At 43.2% G+C, this 22,849-nt stretch overlaps 1 protein-coding gene across 1 annotated transcript in view; it reads right to left on the reverse strand.

Moving 5' to 3' along the window:
* Positions 1-22,849, reverse strand: part of DNAH14 (dynein axonemal heavy chain 14) — a gene marked incomplete at its 5' end in the record, with an annotated part of 447,359 nt that overhangs the window by 375,205 nt on the left and 49,305 nt on the right. Inside the window, 3 exons of the mRNA XM_074988409.1 lie at positions 6,190-6,337; positions 13,336-13,513; positions 22,352-22,608. Coding sequence (XP_074844510.1) covers positions 6,190-6,337; positions 13,336-13,513; positions 22,352-22,608 — 583 coding nt within the window. The remainder of the gene's footprint in view (positions 1-6,189; positions 6,338-13,335; positions 13,514-22,351; positions 22,609-22,849) is intronic.

Below are 22,849 nucleotides of genomic sequence, written 5' to 3' on the forward strand. Positions count from 1 at the left end.
TGTCCTTATAGGCAGCAAACTTCAAGAGACATTGCGTGTGAATCACCTGAAGGGACTGAGCTCCTAGACTCTTATGGCACAGTAAATTGAAGAACTGCCCTGCCCAGGGAGCATCAAAAGCAGTTCCTTGCATCAGCACATGTTGGCTAGTGAAGGCACTTACAGAACCCTAAGCTACTGCTCTGCAAAAGTCAGTAAAAGGAAAGTCTCTAAGGGAAGCAAATAGTGTTGATTTGCCTGTAAACAAGTAAGCTCTCACACTGCCCTCATGATATTCATCTTGCAGCGAACACACACACTCAGAGATCCATTTCAGCAATTTCTGGGAGAACCGATCCACTCCCTTCATAAATTCCATGAATGAGATAGGGAATTTATGGAACTTTCAAAATGATTAAGTTATTTATATGTAGAAGGCAAGCACCCTGTGCACATTCAGTGAAATCCATGCAACCTTTTCTCTGGTGGAAAGAGGTTTATAGTAAAACAGAAGTATTTAATCTGTTGATATGAAATTCCAAAAAGAAAAAGAAAAGAAAAACACCTGAAAGATCAAGTAGGGATGTGGTCTTATGAATATCTTATCCCTCTGAAAAATTGTACAGGGAGGGTTAGCCATCGGTGCCCTTAGTTCCTTGACTCTTCTGGCTGGTTTGATAAAGAAACAAAAGATAGAATACATCAGGATGCTAGAGTTCAAGCAATCTAACACTGAATGGTGTAAGCTGAGGAACTTAAGACATAGTCCTAAAACAGTGATCCCCAAAACTTTTGAGGATTACGTCCAACCCTTGCCTCTGCATCCACTTGCAGATGGGGCCAGCAGTGGCCTGTGGAACATAGGACATGGACAGAAGTAAGGAGGCCACAGCTGGGGCAGGATTAGGGGCTGGGAGCAGAGCCATGACCAGAGAACATGGCTAAGGCAACAGTGGCACTGTCCCGGCCACGGGCTGAGGCACTCGCTCCCACCATAGCCCCAACACAACTATGGTCCCAGACCCACCCCCTCCCAGCTGCAGACATGAAATGGGGCCACTGACATATAAAAAATCATGAAATTAGGAAAGACAGCGATCAGTACAAACATTGTAAAGTGAATAAGAAATTGGCTAACAGGGAGAAAGCAACAGATTATGCTAAGGGGGAGAACACAATCCTCGGGGGTTCCCAGTGTATTTTTCCCCACTGGAACCATGGCTGACTTATTGGTTAGGGACCCTTCCTATCTGAATAGTAGCCCCAGGAACTGTCAGTTATGGACAGAAGGCTGGGAACAACTCACTGACAGCCATGCCTGGGAGGACTGTCTCTCATATAGATCACCTCTTGGATTTCATCTGTTGCTTTCTTGGCTTCTCTGACATGCACGAAAGAGGCACAGGAACCAGCAGGGAAACACTGCAGCAGAGGCTCAGAAAAGGTTAAACTCTGGAGAGGTTAACAGGGACAGTAGAAACATAAAGCAGAAAGAAACCGTAGAAAAATTAAAATATAACAATTAAGGACAAGAGAAAAATAAATTGCTACTGCCTTCTGCTATGAAGGCAGAAAAGCTGACAGCCAGCAGGAGCAGAAATGGCATGGTCATCACCAAAATACTGATCCAGCTCTGTGAGCTGCAAAAAGAGGAGAGCAGCCCAGACATCCAAGAGTGCGGGATACACAGGGCATAAGAAATCATTGCACTCAAATGGAAGCCTACACCACTGTTTGTACCTCCTTTGAGACTCTCTCACTGCCCCAACACCGGGACAGGATTTCACCACGCACGGCTAGGGAACTCTGAAGTGCCAAATTTTGCTTCCAGTTAATTTCATCTATAAGATGCCAGAAAAGGTGCCTCTCAGGCTGTGTCTACACTACAAGATAAATTCAAATTTAATTCAGTTAGCTCAACTTTACCATGTGACTGTCTTCACTGTAAAGACCATTAGCTCAATTTTGGGTGCGCTAATCTCGAGACTGCAAAATTGGAGTTACCTGATGGATATAGCATCAAGTTTGAATTCAGAAGTTTGGTTAAATGCAAGTGTGGAAGCGCCGTGTCTTACAACCAAATTTATTAGCCTCCAGAGGTGTCCTGTATGTTACCTACAATGTCCCTCTCACTGCTATGCCCTGTCCGCTAATCTCCAGTAACAGGAAGAGCCTGATTTTCCAAGCGGGAGCAGCAAGCCTTTAACTGTGGGCTCATATTAATTTATGACAGTCTGAGAAATGGATTTTTTCTTTCTATGCTGTTAGTGGGGTGCGTGTATCTACCCATTCAAATAGCCACTGCAGGGAGTTTGCAACTCTCTGTACACTTGCTATTTTTTTCTGCGCTGCCTGATGTCAGCCCCTGCCCTGCTGTACCACGTCATCAAGGCTGTGCTGGAGGTCATGCTTGCATAACACACTAAGATACTTCTTCTCAGCGGTTTACATTTGTGTTGAAACCCCCTTCTCACCCCCACAGGTGCCACACAGTCTGGGTCTTTCCCATGCTCAGGCTCATCACATGGGTAGCCCCCAGCCCAACCCAATTAAAGGACGTGCCTACCGTTTGGTGCTGGCAATGCTGCCAGTCGTGTGGGAAAAAGAGGGCTTTACTACCACCACAAGGAAGTCTCCCCCAGAAGTTAAGATATTGGGGGCTTTGGTACCACCGTGGGGAAGTCTCCCCGGACGGTTAAGATATGAGGTGCTTTGCTGCCACCACGAGGAAGGCCCCCAGCAGTTAAGATATGGGGTGCTTTGCTACTGATGTGGGGAAGTCTCCCCCCACCACCCCCAGCCGTTAAGATACTGGGAAGTCTCCCCTGGTGGTGAAGATACAGGGTGATTTGCTCCTGCCATGGGGATGTCTCCCCCAGTGGTTAAGATACTGGGGGGCTTTGTTGCTGCCATGGGGATGTCTCTCCCAGCAGTTAAGATACTGGGGGTTTTGCTGCTGCTGCAGGGAAGGAACAGTTCAACTGGTCATGCAGCAACACCTCTCCTCCAACCACTTGGCCTATATCCGGGCTTGCTGCTGCCACCAGGGAAAAGTCTCCCCCCAGCAGCTAAGGGGCTTGCTGCCGATGGGGGAGAATACTTCAACTGGTCATCCAGCAACACCCTCCTGCCCTCCTTGGCCCATATGTGGGCTTGCTGCTGCCTGTGAGGAAAAGTCTCCCGTGGTGGCTAAGGGCCTTGTTACCGACAGGGGAGAATACTTCAACTGGTCAACCAGTGCCACACAACCCTTGGCTCATACCAGGGCTTGCTCTCACCGGGGGAAAACCAACAATCCTTTTTTTCAGCGATGATGGAAAGTGGGATGGATGGCCAGTTGAGAATACAGTCACTGTACCAGTGTTGGCACTATAGTGTAGGGAGAAACCAAAAATTCTCTCTTCCTGCATTCTTCTCAGTGTAACAAGAAATATTCTGGGCCCCTGAATTATTTTCAGGGATCACATTTCGGCAATGATGGGAGGTGGGATGGAAGGCCCGTTGAGAATACAGTCACTGCACCCACACTGGCAATGTAACGTGTGGGGAAACCAAAAATTCTCTCTTGTAATTTTGAGATTCTTCTGCATTATATCAAATGGACCAACATATTTTCAGGGATCGTGAGGGGAATGATGAAAATGCAATGGGTGAAGTTGATGTCAAGACCAGTGAGCATACCTAGAATGCTAGGGGGATGAGGGAACTGTGGGATAGCTTCCCACAATGCACAACTGCACAGTCAGTTTTAGCCAATGTGTGTGTAGCAGCAATGACTCTACTTTGTGGGGAGCAAAGTATGAAGTGAGGATGGTCAAAATCAAACAAATTCCAAAATTAGAAACCGATATAAATAAATGCGAATTTATCTCATAGTGTAGATGCAGCCTCAGGACGTTAGAGATCTTAGCAGTGAAGACAGCCAGCTTGCCATAGAGCTTGTCAGTCTTAAACTCAAAACTGAAGAGAATCTGAGAAATATACATTCCTACCACAGAGGTCACCCTCTTTCCTTTGTTCTCAGAGCACAGAACTGAGTCATTTTTGTCAGCTATACTTGATGGCTACGGACACCATCAATCGGGAAGTGGGTGAGAAATCAAGTACTCAGTCTAACCCCTTCATAAGTATGAAGTATCTCAACTCAGCCCAGCTGTAGACAGGTGGGATCATAGCATGTGTTTGCCACAAAGGCCTATAAGATTTGAGGGTGGTCTCATTAATAGAAAGCACCACTCTGCTCAAGATAGACTTACACAAAATGATTGGCAATTTGTCCGGTTCTTCCTACATCTCTTTCAGGGGAACATGAATTGATTCTGTCACTCCCTTAAATAACTTTGGAAGGGCTTAGGGTGGGAAAACTAGAATGACCGTGTCACCTAAACAAGAAAAAAAAAATCACAGGTGTTGACAGCTCCTGCTCAAGTTTCTCATCTTCTACATATTGCTGGAGCTGTGATTTCTGAGAAGGCTGAGGAAACTCCTCCTCTACCCTTTGAGGGACTTAGGTTTGCTTCAATCCCTTGTGCCATGAGAAAAGAGTGGTAATTCTACAGATCTTCTGGGATCCATTATTGCTTCTGTGGGACAGCATATTCCTCCGCACTAGTCCCCAAGGGGCAGAACACCACCGAGTATAGCTGGCATATTCTCTCACATGGGAGTGCAAGAAATCCTGGAGATTCCAAATGTACAGGAAAGATCCCCCTCTCACAGTCCTCTTCCAGCCCAGAGGATTCTGATCCCAGACCCCCAGTGGGAAAGCCCTTGTATCAGAGGAGGTTATGACTTGTCTCTCTTCTCACTTACAGTACCAGAGTCAAGCCGGCTAAACCCTTATTTGATGACAGAAAGAAAGGGGGTTCCATAGTGATACCAAAAACAAATGAAGTCCTGGGCCACATGTTCAGGTCTGGAGTGCAAAACTAACTCTGGTGGTTGGGCCACTAGAAGATCTTGAAGAGCCAGAGTCATTTATGTAATTTAAGTTATTGAAGCAGAAGATGGTGGACCCCAGAAATATGATGAGGGTTTTGGCAGCAGAGAAGCACAATTTTATCCTTCAAAATTTCATTCCAGTCCTCTCTTGTACTACATAGGGTTCTGATCCAGGGCAGAAAGTTCCCAATGACATGGTCCAGATCAGGGACTTCTACAACTATCTAGAATATCATCAGGTTTATTTAGGGAGTTCTCTCTCAGCACTAAACGAAACTGAATTCTGATAAAGCCCATTAAGATGAATCTGACTATTCACCCAGTGGCCATTCCAGCTGTTGATATTCTCAATGTCACATCTTCAGATGCTGGTTAACCTGTCTGAAGGGCTCTTAAAATCATTAGCAGGTGACTGTTTCTGTGAAATTATTTAATTATTTAATTCTTGCCAAGCCTGATGCACAGAAAAAGACAATAAACATTATCAAGAGACAGATGTGCATGAGAAACATCTGGGAGCAGTCCGCTCATTTTATTAACTAGTCACAGGTATTTTCCATTAGCCACGTGGTAGAATAGCTTGTGAGAAAGGCGTAGTTTTAGCTTCCAGAAAGTTCCTATCAGAGAGAACCTAACATCTTCAGATGATGCCACGCCACTATAAAGACTAAGATTAGCCAACAGACTGCTGGGATTTCTCAAAAACATTAAATTTATCACCCATGTTTCCACTGTTGATATGTAGAATCACAACCTAGTATCTGGGCTGGCTTACAGCAATAACTTGAAAAAAAATCCCAAAATGTTGGAGTCTCTGTCTCAGATGCTCTCACTCACACACACAACTCACTTAACAGATGGAAATTATTTTTTAAAATAAAAAGCTACTTAGAAATTAAATGCACTTCATTAGTCACTAGTAAGACAAGAAAATACAATCATCTTTTAATGAAAATGTTATTGCTACTTGTAAAAACACTAGTATTTACATGACATTCAATTTCTGCTGTACTACCGGATATACGCTAAATCCTATTTCATTAACAGTTTATATATTAGTTTCATATGTACTTCCCTTTACTCCAAAAGGACACTATCCTACCAGAGAAGGCAATTTTTCCTTGATTTAATTTAAATGTCTCTTCTTTGTATTTTCTGACAGCTCCTTGCATGCCCTTTTGGACTTGGAGTAAGAGCAATTTTTCAAATTTTCATTATCTTTCAACCTTTGCTTCAGAAGTTCTAGATAAGTCAGTGAAAAATAATCACCTTGCATCTCACAGGATTCCTGGTCATCCTCCTGATGGCTGCCTTTACCACTGAACTTCACTAAAGGAATTCTTAGTTCTACATTTACTTCAAGTACTGGAGCATATTGTCGCTCTCCTTCCAGTTTCTTTTTAACAGTTCTCAGCACCTAAATTGATATGCAGTCACTATTAACTGCAAGACTACATTAATATATTCAGTATAACATTTTTCTTACAAACTGTATCCCAGAACAGAACTAAAAACCAAACAAACAATATCAGACACTATACAACAGCATGGATTACAAGTGTCAATTTTGTGAATACACTGTGCATTGAAAAAAAAATTATATCATAGAATCATAGAACACTAGGACCGGAAGGGGCCTCGAGAGGCCATCAAGTCCAGTCCCCTGCCCCGACGGCAGGACCGACCACTATCTACACCATCGCTGACAGACATCTATCTAATCTGTTCTTAAATATCTCCAGCGAGGGAGATTCCACAACCTCCCTTGGCAACTTATTCCAGTACTTGACCACCCTGACAGTTAGGAACTTTTTCCTAATGTCCAGCCTAAACTTCCCTTGCTGTAGCTTAAGTCCATTGCCTCTTGTTCTCTCCTCAGAGGCCAAGAAGAACAAGTTTTCTCCCTCCTCCTTATGACACCCTTTAAGATATCTGAAAACCGCTATCATGTCCCCCCTCAATCTTCTTTTTTCCAAGCTAAACAAGCCCAATTCTTTCAGCCTTTCTTCATAAGTCATGTTCTCCAGACCTTTTATCATTCTAGTTGCTCTTCTCTGGACCTTCTCTAATTTCTCCACATCTTTCTTGAATTGGGGTGCCCAGAACTGGACACAATAGTCCAGCTGAGGCCTAACCAGCGCAGAGTAGAGCGGTAGAACGATTTCTCGTGTCTTGTTCACAACACACCTGCTAATGCATCCCAGAATCATGTTTGCTTTTTTTGCAACAGCATCACACTGTTGACTCATATTTAACTTGTGATCTACTAGAACCCCTAGATCCCTTTCTGCTGTACTCCTTCCTAGACAGTCTTTTCCCATTCTGTATGTGTGAAACAGATTATTCCTTCCTAAGTGCAGCACCTTACATTTATCTTTATTAAACTTCATCCTGTTTACTTCAGACCATTTCTCCAATTTATTTAGATCATTCTGAATTATGACCCTATCCTCCAAGGTAGTTGCAACCCCCCCCAGCTTGGTATCATCTGCAAACTTAATAAGCGTACTTTCTATGCCAATATCGAAATCATTAATGAAGATATTGAACAGAACTGGTCCCAAAACAGACCCCTGCGGAACCCCACTTGTTATGCTTTTCCAGCAGGATTGAGCACCATTAACAACTACTCTCTGGGTACGATTAGCCAGCCAGTTATGCACCCACCTTATTGCAGCCCCATTTAAGTTGGACTTGCCTAGTTTGTCGATAAGAATATTATGCGAGACCGTATCAAATGCTTTACTAAAGTCTAGGTATACCACATCCACTGCTTCTCCCTTATCTACGAGTCTCGTTATAGTGTCAAAAAAAGCTATCAGGTTGGTTTGACAAGATTTGTTTTTTTACAAAACCATGCTGGCTGTTCCCTATCACTTTACTACCTTCCAAGTGCTTGCAGATGACTTCCTTAACTACCTGCTCCATTATGTTTCCTGGTACAGAAGTTAAGCTGACTGGCCTGTAATTTCCTGGGTTGTTCTTATTCCCCTTTTTGTAGATGGGCACTATATTTGCCCTCTTCCAGTCTTCTGGAATCTCTCCTATCTCCCATGACTTTCCAAAAATGAGAGCTAACGGCTCAGCTACCTCTTCTATCAGCTCCTTGAGGATTCTAGGATGCATTTCATCAGGCCCTGGTGACTTGCAGACATCTAATTTTTCCAAATGGTTTTTAACTTGTTCTTTTTTTATTTCAAAAACTAACTCTACCCCTTTTCCACCAGCATTCACTATGTCACGCATTCCTTCAGACTTCTCTGTGAAGACCGAAACAAAGAAGTCATTAAGCATCTCTGCCATTTCCAAGTTCCCCGTTACTGTTTCTCCCTCCTCACTGAGCAATGGCCCTACCCTGTCCTTGGTCTTCCTCTTGTTTCTAATATATTTGTAAAAGGCCTTCTTGTTACCCTTTATGCCTGTAGCTAGTTGGAGCTCATTTTGTGCCTTAGCCTTTCTAATTTTACTCCTGCATTCCTGTGTTATTTGCCTATGTTCATTCTTTGTAATTTGTCCTAGTTTCCATTTTTATAGGATTCCTTTTTTAGTTTGAGATCATGCAGGATCTCCTTGTTAAGCCAAGGTGGTCTTTGCCCATATTTACTATCTTTCCTACATACGGGAATAGCTTGTTTTTGGGCCCTTAATAATGTCTCTTTGAAAAACTGCCAACTCTCCTCAGTTGTTTTTCCCCTCAGTTTTTCCTCCCATGGGATCTTACCTACCAGCTCTCTGAGTTTACCAAAATCTGCCTTCCTGAAATCCATCATCTCTATTTTGCTATTTTCCCTCCTACCAGTCCTTAGAATTGTGAATTCTATGATTTCATGATACTTTCACCAAAGCAGCCTCCCACATTCAAATTCTCGACCAAGTCCTCCTTATTTGTTAAACTCAAATCCAGAGCAGTTTCTCTCCTGGTGGCTTTTTCAACTTTTTGGAATAAAAAATTGTCTCCAATGCAGTCTAAGAACTTATTGGATAGTCTGTGCCCCGCTGTATTAGTGTCCCAGCATATATCTGGATAGTTAAAGTCCCCCATCACCACCAAATCCTGGGCTCTGGATGATTTTGTTAGTTGTTTAAAAAAAGCATCATCCACCTCTTCCACCTGGTTAGGTGGCCTGTAGTAGACCCCTAACAGGACATCACTCTTGTTTTTTACCCCTCTTAAACTAACCCACAGACTCTCAACATGTCCATCTCCACACCTCAGTCCAAGTGTGTACATTTTTTATATATAAGGCAACACCTCCCCCCTTTTTTCCCTGTCTATCTTTCCTAACCAGGCTGTAGCCTTCAATACCAACATTCCAATCACGTGTATTATCCCACCAAGTTTCTGTGATGCCAATGATATCACAGTTGTATTTATTTATTAGCACTTCCAGTTCTTCCTGCTTATTACCCATACTTCCTGCATTGGTATATAGGCATCTTAGATATTGATTTGAACTTTCCCCCCAGTTTTTTCCTGGCCCTCTTTTTACTCTGACATTGTTGCCCATGCTCCCTCCTACTTCTGACCCATCTCCCAGGTTTCCATGTTCTCCACTTACCTGCGGGCTTTGCTCCCCTGTCCCCGGCAAACCTAGTTTAAAGCCCTCCTCACCAGGTTAGCATCTGGTTAGTTATCTGATCCTAAGGCTAAAAGCTGATGGAGCTTATTGACTATCATAATAATAAAAGTGTTAATTAAAAAGCAGATATATGAATATTAGAAATAATTATTTAATAAACAAACAGAGCCAGTAATTCTGATCTGGAGATGACGGGATAAAATGATTAAACAATTACAGAGATGGCCTAATTGTCAGATGTGAATTACCAATTTTGTCCTTGATTTGAACAAGCTACAAACCTTTCTGTGCCTCGTTTTCCTCTAAGTTTAAAATGGGAGTAGCACTTATCCACTGTTATCGGTTTGTTTCTGAACCTTGGGTAAATGCAGATGTATTTTTTATGAGTTATCAGCTTTTTAATTTCAGTTGCCTATTTTTAGTAAGATATAACAAACTTGTACAACATTGTGCATCTCCACACCTTATTTTCATTATATCTTGACTACTTCAATAGCACAATAAAAATATTACAAATTTTACTAACTGGGTGGGTTTAAATAAAAACTGATATTTATCGGTATACAATTGCTAACTAAAACTAATTTATTGTTGATATACTAGAGTAACAGATTGAAAATTTCATTTAATTATTCTTCTTGTGCCAAATGGTGAGATCCTAACTTAGTTAACTCATGCAAACTCCCACTAAAATTAATGGATTTAGTGAAAAATTAAGAGTCACTTTTGGTTTTAGGGTAGTGTTCCACATTCTTGCAGAATAATGACATTCCAACAGGAAAACCAATACCTCTGAAATTCTTCTGGTGCACAAAGACTCTACACCTGTTACACCATACTAGCAGCACTAACTCAGTGTAGTATTTGTAGTCAAAAAAGGGAATACAGCATTAACTGTGACTGCACTGGGAAAAGAAAATGAAGAGACTGGTTTTCAAATGGGAAAGAAAAGGTCTATGCTTTCTCCTACACGTCTATCCCTCTCAGTTTCTTTACAACTCAAATTTTGGCTATATTAGACTCTAATAAATGAGATGGAAGCTGGGTCATGGAATACGTATGTGTGCAACATATCTTGAAGAACCAGTTACTGTACAATTAAGTAACTATTACTTCTTTTTCAAGTATTTGTATACCTTTCATTGTTAGTGATCCAAAGCAGTACTCTTTTCATAAAAAAAAAATTCAGAGTCAATTTAAACACCAAATGCATTGCTTCCTTTTCAAAATCTACATTGGCAATAAATGCTTCAACATCATCATAATGAGTGACCCTATGTAATGAAGACCAAATTACTATTTTCCCCCAAAAAGATCTATGATTGGAACATCGTGAAATACCTTTGCAGGGGATATAATCTTTGAATCTGATGCAGGAAAAGGTCTATATGGAAATTCTTTATGCTGATATTGAATCTACACTGTTTTGTCCTGTCTAAACAGAAAGTGCCACACAAAAATCCAGACCCCATAGGGAAACAGACTAAACACTCCTTTGCTCAACAAGTCCACCCCCAAAACACATTTTAGGAATATATTTCATACACACACACACCTCTTACACCAGCCTTATTTACTTCATGCAGTGATATTCATGACCAGTGTGTCACCAGTTTTTATATACCTTTCAAGACACTGTTTAAAGTAAAATAAGTTGAGTGACTTGCTTGTTCTTTAGGACTGAGAGATCCCCTCTCCTGCTCTCCTATGGGGTGTCTGGGCCCTGACAAATAACAGTTTCATTGCTATTGTGACTGTCATAGGAATTTAGCTAAGTCCAAAGATCTGATGGTGTTGATATGTAAAGCTGCCTGGGTACAGTTCAGTATAATACATTCAGTAACCTGAGAAAGTTTTCTTGGACCCCTACTCTAGGGATATCAAAAGGCAAAACATCCTCTGCATGAGATCCAGGAATAATCTGTAGTCATCCAGGAAACCAAAAAAGGATTAGACACAATGGATTCTTTTGGTAAGGAATATGGACAGGTGTACTTTAATCTGCTGTTCCTCCTGCATGCCCTCATCCAACAGAGCTAAGTTAGCAACAGGATGAGACATCTGACAGGACAATGCATTTCTTCTAGAGGGGACTGGTCTGGACTGAGCAGCTGAAACAGATCTCATTGATTGCAGGATGCTGCCTGGTATCTAATAGGATCACACGGAGTTAGTATAAGGAGCTGGTGGCTAACAAGGAGAACCCTACGGAGTTATCTTCTTAGCCAGGGATCTGTAGGCACTAGAGTAAGAACCTTTTATAGAATGCTGTCTGATTGTGGACAGTGAAAAATTTGGATCCACTGGGTTTAGCAGAGGAGGCCTCTCTGCTGCTCTGTAACTTTGATGAGGAAAATAGTATACTTTTAAAATAGTATACTTTTGGTAACTTAAGTGAGGTGCCAGTAGATGAAACCTTGGGCTTTTATAGTTGAATGCTTCAGATTGGTTTTAATGGTACTGAAGCCAGTCCCTAGACTATAATTTGACAGTTAAGAGAAGCACTGGCATGCACAGCAGATCTCTGGCTTCCACTAGCACTTAGTCTATAGCATTGAGAGTGTTGGTGCTGCAGTCATCAGTGCCATCTCTCAAGAAACCAACGGTATTGATATCAGAGTTTCAGGAGTGATGGCAAGTAGAACTTTTATTGATACCTAAGTGATCAGTAGCAAATAATTTGATGCAGACAATACCAACTCAGTACCAGTCACCATATGGGGTACCTTTTCACTGAGTCTATAACTTCTGGGAAGATCAACCTGGTCAGGGTCCATCTTCCACTGTTTGCTTTTGCACGTCTGGTAAAGACAAGCAAAATCAATCTCTCTATGGTCAGCAGTCAATCCCTGTACTCCACACTATTGCATGGAGCATTCAAGGTCAATGGTAAAGTAGTAGAGGCTACGTCTATACTAGGGAGATAAGTCAATTCCGATACATTGACTCTAGCTACACAAATTGCATAGCTAGAATTGTGTATGAGAAATCAACTTATTCCCCTAGTACAGAATTTGCCTGAGAGTATGACGGATCAGTCTCTCCACAAGCACTCCAGGAACCATTGTTGGATCTTGAGACACCATTGTTATATACAGAACTTGAAGTCCTAGTTGTTTTCTTTGATGTTCTCAGGCATGAGAAAAGTACCTCTTTTTCCTAGTTACTTATCAGAGGACAAGGATCTTAAAGATGGAATTTATGAAGCTGGAGCTGCTGGAGCTTCATTTGATTGGTTTTGGGCGGCTGAGATCATAGGGTGGAAGTATGTGTCTCTCCATAAGCTATTCTCTCAGATGAACCTCTCTGGATTTTGTATTCTTTAGAGAAGCACCTGAAAATAACAAACATCCCTACCATGACCCTCACCTAAACAGACCAGGCTTCTAATATGCCTATCATTAATAGGCATAACTACCTTGAAAGACAAGCAGTTTTTAAAACCTGGGGACTTAGGCATGACTAAGTAAATAGTGGAGTACCGCCTTAGGAACAAAACAAATGATCTATTAGAAGACAACAAAAGAAATATTATACACTAATAACTACACTAACAAATACTTACACAAGGAACTTATTGATGAGTACAAGATATTAGTAAACACAAAGTATCATCTACAGCTCAGACTTTTAGCAGCCGGTGGTAAAAAGGAACCGAGATGTCCTCGGCTGCAGGAAAGGAATGTGCACCACCTTGATGGAATGTGCACCACCTTGATAAGTATTGATCACCAGAATCATCTACCTCAAGCGCACTGAGAAGCACAAACACTTACAGTGGAATATATGCATCAAGCACTCAAAGAAAGATCTTATACTTTGGAGACTTCTTTACCTTGTCAATGTCAGCTACAGTAATTATTTCAGGTTTTAAAGCCTTGTCCTCCTTGGAATGGAATGACGTTTTTTCAGATACACTCTCAAAATTTTGAATGGATTCTTTAGATACTTCTATGAAACTGTATTCTGAATCAGACAGGTCAGATGGTCTTGAAAGAGTGTTCTTATACATTCTGGATTAGCAAAATGGAACAAAGAAAATTAAGTTGTTATCTTCCTTGCTAATTGAACAGAAAACAATTACTAATTAAAATATCTTTCAACACTAAAGCAGCTTCATTAAAAATGTCTGTAACTTTTTTTCAGTAGATGGGAAGGTCACTTGCCCTGTGCAGTAGCTGGAGGTCCTCTAGATATTGTCCCCATGAATGCACCACCTTTAGATGCACCAGTGCCTCTGCACCCACTGGCCGTAGCTTCATTGGTAGCAGAGGCCCCCTCCCATCCCCTGGCTGGCCACACACACAGGGCACAGGTGGGAGATGTCTGCAGCATTTACTGTGCATGCACGGCAAACCCAGCTCCTCAGTTCTGCTCTGATCCAGAAGCCAAAGAAGGAATTTGAAGCAGAGGGGAGGAGGGTGGGTAGTGGAGCACCCATGGGGACAATATCTCAAAGAACTCCAGTTACTGCACAGGGTGAGTAACTTTCCCTTCTTCTTCAAGGGTCCCTGTGGCTGCTCACCTTTAGATGTCTACAAAGCAGTCTTATTGCTTGGAGGTGGGACCTTCAGATGGTGTACATCAGCTGATAATAGTACTACTACTATTACTTAACCCTTGTACTCTGCATGGAGCACAGGTCATCTACAAGTCTCCACCACTTCACTCTGTCTTGTAACAAAACTAGCTGGCTCCAGGAGTACCTCAGTTGCTGTCCTTCAATATCAGTAGACCTTCGCCATGTTGTCCAAGGTCTTCCTCTTTTATGTTTTCCTTGAGGGTCCCATGTGAGAGCTTGACGGACTATGCTGGATGGGGGTGTTTCTGAGAGTGTAGCCTAGCCATCTCTGATTTCTTCTCTTGATTTCAATGTCAGTTAGTTCTTGTTCTGCTCTGTTTCAAAGCTCCTCATTTGTGACATTTGATGTGAAGGATGTACTTCAGGCATCTGTTTATGAATACCCGTAGCTTGTGATTTGAAGACTTTTTAGCACACCAGGTCTCACATCCATCCCAGAGCACACACTTCACATTTATGTTGAAGAGCCAGTTTCGTCTTTGCAGATATTATTTGTGAACTCCATATGGGACGGAGAGTCTTGAATGCCGTTGTTGCTTTCCTTATCCTAGTATTCATATCTTTATCTGTCCCTCCATCTATGCCCATAATACTCCCCAAGTAGGTGGAGTGCTCCGCATCTTCCAGGTTATCTCCTCCCAGGGTGATGGTGGTATCAGATAGGCTGAATTCAATATGAGAGTCAGCAAAGGTTCTTAGAGCATAAAGCTGAGTGAATGTGTGAGGAGATGATCACATAGCTGCCCTACAAATGTCCTCAGTGGGAACATCCTGGAGGAGGGCTGTAGAGCAGTGGTTCCCCACCTTTTCCAGATGGGGACCCATTTTGACAATTCAGGAAGACTAGGTGATCCAAGACAATTCAAAAACAAGGGGTGGGAAGCAGTGCTACAACTAGCTAATATCGCGCCTGAGGCAAGAATATAAAATTGTGTCCCCTCATGTTTATATAGTCATAGTAGTTATTTCATAGAAAAAGGGAAAATACATTAATAATAATAAAATAATAATACTACAGTTACTGTAGTTTATTATTATAGTTGATCTGAGTTGTGGTGGGGGAAAGACCCTCATCCCCAAACCATTCCCCTGCCTGTTCCCTCAGCTTAAATCCCACACTCAGAGGCTGGAGGGGCTGAGGGAAGTCACACTCACAGGATGCTGGGGGGAGTCAGAGTCAGGGGCTGGAGGGGCTGGGATGCTAGGGGAGTCAAACTTAGGGGCTGCAGGGTTACAATCAAAGGCTGGTAGGGTGGTCACATTCAGAGGCTAAGAGGAGTCACACAGGCTGGGGGGGGCTGGGAGAGTCACACTCAGGCTGAGGGATGGGGGGTCACACTCAGGGGATGGAGGATAACAAAGGCTGGAGGGGATGGGGGAGTCATACTCAGGAGCTGGGGGTCACATTCAGGGGTTGGAGTGAGATACAACCACAACGTGAAAACTAACAAATCAGCTACACAGAACAAAAGTGGGGGGCAAAAGCAGGGAAGGGAGGAGGGGTGTGAAAATTATTTACTGCAAGAGTTTATTAAGTGGCTTGCCTGGGATTACTATGAATGTCAAAGATAAAGAAGCTGCCTTTGCAATGCATAATTGCTTCCTTATTAATAGAGGCAACTGTTGGATGTGGCAGCATTAAAGAGCTGCAAATTGCTCCTTTTAGAACCACATGCAGCTCTGAGCTGATGACAACCCTTAACAAATCTAATCAAGATCCATAGGATGGGAATCCTGCTGTAGAGGCAGTCATTGCATGTGTGGCATGGGCACAAATGCCCGTCAGAGGTTCTTCGATAAATTTGTTGTAAGCAAGTCTTATACAGCCCAAAGTCCATTTGGACCGCCTTTATTTGGGAGATAGGCATGCCACAAGATCTTTTGGCTGAGGAGAGGAAGAGTCAGGTTGTCTTGTGGAATTACTGCATTCTCTGCAGACAGAAGGCCAAAGCCAGGTGGACATGGAGGGTATGCATGGCTCTGTCCCTATTATTGGTATGAGGATTAGATAAGAAAAAGGTATACTGGCTCGTTGCAGTGGGAAGAGGTAGGTACGTTAGGGAAGAATTTATGGGGCGTCTGGAGGACTACATCATCCTTGTAAAAGGTCGTATATGGTGGTTCCGACATCAGTGCACTGATCTCTCCTATTCTTCATGTTAAGGTGACCACCATGAGGAAAGTCATTTTTATGGACAAGTGCAACAAGCAGTGAGTGGTTATAGGCTCAAAGGGTTTGCCAGTTAGGGCCCTGAGGACCAAATTGAGGTCCCACGCAGGTGTTAGTTCTTTAATTGGCAGGAATGTGACATTGAGGCCCTTAAGGAACTGCTTGATCGATGGGTGGGTGAAGACCAAATGGTCTTGGATAGGCAGGTGGAAAGCTGATATGGCTGCAAGGTGGACCCTAATTGTGCTGATGGATTGGTTTGTTTGTAGAAAGTGAAGTAGGTGAATGAGCATATGTGGGATCCCCACATGCACGGGATCAGCTGGTTGGGAAAGGCAGCAAGCTATGAAGTGTTGCCATTTTTGTGAGTAGGTCTCTCTCACTGCAAGTCGCTACTCTTCTTGAGGATCGTTTGGACCTGAAATGGACAATGAAGCCCTGAATCTGTCAGCCAACCAGGAACCATTCATCCATTTATGGAGGTGAAGGCAGTTGATGGCTGGGTGGCAAATGGACCTATTCTGTCAGGTTAAGAGTGAGGGGATGGGAAAAAGATGATACAGGGGACGTCTGGACAGCTCGGAGAACCAGGTCTGTCAGGGCCATCTAGATGCCAGTAGTATGACCAGAGGCCTGTCCTGCTTTATCTTAATAACAACCCACTGAATGAGAGGAATCAGTGAGAATGCATATGCTAAAGGTGCATTCCATATGATGCTGAACGCATCCCCCAGTGAATTGTGGCCTAATCCATGTCTGGAGCAATAGTGGAGGTAGCATGTGTTGGCTCTTGTGGCAAACAGATCCATAGTTGGGAACCCCCATCTGTGGAAGAGGTGGTAGATGATGGATATGTTCATTTCCCACTGGTGGTCAAAAAGGAAATTGTGGTTGAGATCTCCTGCAAGTAAATTCTCCCTGCCTGGTATATACATCACCACAAGGTAGATTTGTCGAGAGATACAACACTCCCACAGTTGCACTGCTTCTCAACAGAGTTGTCTCTAGCCTAGTCCACTCTGTTTATTGATGGAATGCATTGTTGCTGTATTGTTGGTTATCAGAGTAGGGAAGTGCATGCAAGCATACCGCACTGGTCTGAGCTTCAGGAGGTTGACGTGCTTGAGCCATTTGTCTGTTGACCATGTGCCCTGAACCACTTGGCCCCGTAGGTGGTCATCCCAGCCTAACAGTGATGCGACCATTGAGACTGTGATAGATGGGGAGGCTCTGTGGAAGGCAACTCCTTTGCCTGTGTTTTGTAGCTGTCCCCACCAATTGAGAGAGTCACTCACTGTAGCTGAGATGCTCATTGTTTTGTTCAGTGGATGAACACGGGGCCAGATTGATTGTAATCTCTGTTGAGGCAGTGAGGCTTTGGCTGTCTGGCAGTCCAAGAGTGCCCCAATGGTCTCAAGTGTGCAACCTGGTGTCAGGGTGCACTTTGGCAGGTTTATACACAGGCCCATTTCAGTGAACAGGGTTCTGGTCAAAGCTGTTGCCTGTTAGTTTTGAGCTAAAGAGTGACCCCTTATTAGACAGTCATCTAGGATAGGAAAGATAGCTATTTCCTTCGTTCTTAGATGTAAGGTGACCTCTGCTGGAACCTTTTAGAAAGCTCTTGGTTCTGTGAACAGACCAAAGGGTAGCACCCTCTATTGGAAGTTTCATTTTGCTATTGTGTATCAGAGAGGTAGCCGTGTTAGTCTGTAGCTTTAAGAACAACAAGAGTCTCGTGGCACCTTATAGACTAACACATTTTGGAGCATAAGCTTTCGTGGACAAAGACACGCTTCATCAGATGCATGAGTGTGTGTCGGGGGTGGGTGGTTTCAGAGGAGTATTTAAAGAATTGTGTATAGGTAGTCCGTCGTATCCAATGATGACGTCTGGAGCTTGCACAGGCTCATCGGTTGTAGACTTGCATATGGCTGAGGAGTCCAAGCTTTGAACGGCATGGGCGTTCACAGCTGGGGCAAGGGAACTGTCCTGGGTCTGTTGGTGCATCTGCTGCTGTTGATTTCTTCCCCTCACGAGCATCACTGAGGCCTACGCGTCACTGCTCACTTTGATTTAAATAATGGGGTCTCAGTAAAATGGAGGGCCAGAGCTGACAAGGTCTATTCAGCAAGGTGGAAATGGCCCATTATCAATAGTACGTATCAAGAGGAAAACACAAGTCATATCAGACGGGGGATATGAGCCATTGTCAGAGTCTGATGGGGAGATATTAACACCCAGGGCAGAGTAGCTGTTTTTGTAAGATGGGAGCCACTCCCAGTCTGTGTTTAATCCTTAGTTAGTGAAGTCAAATTTGCAAATAAATTGCAGCTCAGATTTCTCTCTCCATTTGATTTTTGAAATTTCTTTGTTTCAGGACCACCACCCTTAAATCTGCTACTGAGTGTTCAGGGAGACTGAAGTGTTCCCCAACAGGCTTCTGTACATTACCGTTCCTGAAGTCTGATTTATGTCCATTTATTCTTTTACATAGAGACTGTCCAGTTTGGCCAATGTAAACTGCAGTGGGGCATCGCTGGCACATGATGGCATATATTATATTAGTAGATGTGCAGGTAAAGGAGCCCCTGATGGTATGGTTGATGTTAGGTCCTCTGATTATGTCACTGGTGTACATGTGAGCAGAGTTGGCAGTGAGGACCATTGCAGGGGCTGGTTCCAGGCCTAGAGCCACTAGTTTGTGATTTGTAGTGGCTGGTGAGGATTTGTTTAAGGTTGGCGGGCTGCCTGTAGGCGAGGACAGGCCTGCCTCCCAAGGTCTGTGAGAGTTAAAGATCATTGTTCAGGATGGGTTGCAGATCACTGATGATGCGTTGGAGAGGCCTTAGGTGGGGGCTGTATGTGATGGTCAGTGGTGTTCTTTTGTTTTCCTTGCGAGGTCTGTCTTGTAGCAGGTGGCTTCTGGGTACATGTCTGGCTCTATCAATCTGTTTCCTCACTTCCTTAGGTGGGTATTGTAGTTTGAGGAAAGCTTGGTAAAGGTCTTATAAACGTTTGTCTCCGTCTGATGGATCAGAGCAAATACGATTGTACCTTAGTGCCTGGCTGTAAACAATGGATCATGTAGTATGCCCTGGATGGAAGCTGGAGGCATGTAGATAAGCACAGCGGTCCGTGGGTTTTCAATATAGGAGGGTATTTATGTGACCAAAGCTTATCTGCACAGTAGTGTCCAGGAAGAGAATCTCTTGTGTGGACTGGTCCAGGCTAAGGTTGATGGTGGGGTGGAAACTGTTGAAATCATGGTGGAACTCTTCAAGAGCCTCCTTCCCATGGGTCCCGATGATGAAGATGTCATCAATGTAGCGCAAGTAGAGGAGGGGCGCTAGGGGATGAGAACTGAGAAAGCATTGTTCGAGGTCAGCCATAAAAATGTTGGTATACTGTGGGGCCATGTAGGTACCTATAGCAGTGCCACTGATTTGAAGGTATAATGTGTCCTCAAATCTGAAATAGTTGTGGGTGAGGACAAAGTCACAAAGCTCCACCCCCATTTTGCTATCATGAATCTGAGGAATCACCTGTGCCATGGGTGAATGGTGATGTGAAAATAAGCATCCAGGAGGTAAAGAGTGGACAGCCAATCCCCTTTCTGTAGTGCCACATTACCATCTTGGCTAACATTACCATCTTGAATCTTTGACAAAGTACATACCAGTTAAGATCTCTGAGGTCTACTATGGGTCTCCAAACTCATGTTTTCTTCTGTATGAGGAAACAGTGCGAGTAGAAGCCCATTCCCCTGTGCTTGGTGGGTAACTGTTCTATGGATCCCAGTTGTAGAAAACGTTGTGCTTCTTGCAAGAGCACAGGCTTGTGAGAGGGGCCCCTGAAAAAGGATGGGAATGGTGGCTGGGGCTGGGGTTTGGAGATGAATGGGACGATGTGACCAGTGTGAACAATCTCTAAGACCCACGTGTCAGCTGACCAGGTTGAGCTCCGCTGTGAAGCAGAGCTGTTGAGAGCAGCTAGAGCCACTTGATAAAGACTGTGTGTGTCTTTTCTCCATTGTCTTCTTTTGCTTGTTTGTTATTTAGATATTTACTAAAAGTAAGATGTAGACTTGCTTTATTTTTTTTTCCGTTGACTGAAGTTGAAGGGAACTGATCTGTGACTGAAGCCAGTGGTGGTCAGAGAAGAACTGAGGAACCAGATGGCCATGCATGTACAATAAATGCTACAGGCATCTTGCGCCTGTGCCTTGTATGCATGGCCAGGCAGGGAGCGCACTGGTACCAACGAATCTACAGCCAGTGGGCGCAGCAGCACTGGCACACCTACAGGTGGAGCACCCATGGGGACCCTCAAAGAACAACTGTATTCTTCAGGTAAACATTAAATAAATCAGTGATACTCAGGCTTCAGAAGCCAAATTAGTGGTCAACATTACTCAAAAGAGCCACAGTAGTATGAATTCATTGTTTTGTTTGCTATATTATATATACAGATGAATAAATTCTCACAGCAACACAACTAACCAAATATTATTTTATCAACCCCAATGGAAAGCATAGTAAAAGCATCTGATTAGTTGATATTAAAATGTTCTAGTTTAATTGTCATGCGCTACAAACAGCTGCAGGAAACATATTGAACAGTCACTTGCAACATACAAGTCTGTCTGAGGATCAGTGAGACAGATATCTAGACAGACTATATATTTCACTACATCACAATTTCACATCATGCCTTTATAGCCACATTACACAAGTCTAACTTTATATTGTAGATCAAGGATAAATCCAAAGCCCACTGAAATCAGTGGAAAGATGCCTATTAACTTCAGTGGGCTTTGGGATCAGGCCATAGGAATGGATTTATAGATCTGGGTGCTAAACTGGGAAGGAAACCTGGGACAGGAAAAGTACAGCACTTTGGATCCAACAGAGGCACACTGCACAACCCTCAAATCTGACAGCCTACTCTCCCTTCAGTTGGAGCAGCGAAAAAAGAAGAGGAATGTTCCCTCTCAGCTCCTTCCCAGGCCTAGGTCTAAGAGCCATGGAGTTGCCACTTACTGGCCATGTCTACACTAGCCCCAAACTTCGAAATGGCCATGCAAATGGCCATTTTGAAGTTTACTAATGAAGCGCTGAAATACATATTCAGCGCCTCATTAGCATGCGGGTGGCTGCAGCACTTCGAAATTGACGCGGCTCGCCCCAATGGGGTTCCTTTTCGAAAGGACCCTGCTTACTTCGAAGTCCCCTTATTCCTGTGAGCAGACAGGAATAAGGGGACTTTAAAGTAGGAGGGGTCCTTTCGAAAATGAGCCCCGTCGGGACGAGCTGCACGGCTGCAAGCCACGTCAATTTCGAAGTGCCGCGGCTGCCCGCATGCTAATGAGGTGCTGAATGTGTATTTCAGTGCTTCATTAGTAAACTTCGAAATGGCCATTTACATGGCCGTTTCGAAGTTTGGGGCTAGTGTAGACATAGCCACTGTCTCGATTAACAACAACATTAAGGCTATGTCTAAGCTCGGGGAAAACTTTGAAATGGCTATGCTAATGGCCAAATTGGAGAATACTAATGAGGCACAAATGAATCTTCAGCACCTCATTATCATGCTGCCGTCCACAGCATTTCAAAAGTGGTGCATTTCATTCACATGCAGCTTGTCTACACAGGGGTCCTTTTCAAAAGGACCCAGCTGATAGGCATAAGGGGATTTCAATGTTTGCAGGGCCCTCTTGAAAAGGACCCCTGTGTAGATGAGCCACGTGCAAGCAAAATACAACACTTTCGAAGTGCCATGGCCAGCAGCATGCTAATGGGGCACTGAATATTCATTTCAGTGCCTCATTAGTATTCTCCGATTTGGCCACTAGCATGGCCATTTCGAAGTTGTCCGCTAGTGTAGATGTAGCCTAAGAGTTAAACCTCATAGCTCTAAGTATCTACATATAAGGGAACTTTGTCCAGAGGCGTTGAAAGCAATGTAGAAGAAACTGATGGTCTACAAATAGCATATAAAAAGAGAGCAAAATAAAAGATAATCAGATTACTTTCAGAAAATAATATAATGAAATTAAAATGTTTTGAGCCAGTGCTCACAACCAAGAGTGTCAGAAATAACCTTATAAGGTTTGCATTCTTCTTTTCATCTGGATCAGTCACATTGCTGGAACCCTTAAATAACTCCAGTAGCAGTTGGACAGCATTGTACAACAGTTTACGGAGCAGTTCTTGGAAGATCTTGTCAACTAGCTGAAGAAACCTTGAAAAGCACTTAATCATTTTTCGCCATTCACTTATCTCAGCATATTTTGTATTTTCTTCCCTGTTCATTGGCACAGACTGAAAAAGACTTTGAGCTCCCTTCATTTCTGCCACCTGCAGCAGCAGTAAAAATAAATTTGAACAAGTATGCTTTGAATCCCTCATACATGACATTCAGCGCATTTTGTAACAGTCATCTTTTTATTACGTTTTTCTGCATTTTTCAGATATGCTTTCATTTAAAGTTCCAGAGAGATAAAAACTCCAGTATTTCTATGCTAAATAAGAATTAATACTTGAAAGAAATAATTCTCTTTTTAATATGCTGTTAGTATAGTATCAGTAAATATAAATA

Source organism: Carettochelys insculpta, chromosome 3 (genome assembly GCF_033958435.1).
Source record: "Carettochelys insculpta isolate YL-2023 chromosome 3, ASM3395843v1, whole genome shotgun sequence".
NCBI lineage: Eukaryota > Metazoa > Chordata > Testudines > Carettochelyidae > Carettochelys > Carettochelys insculpta.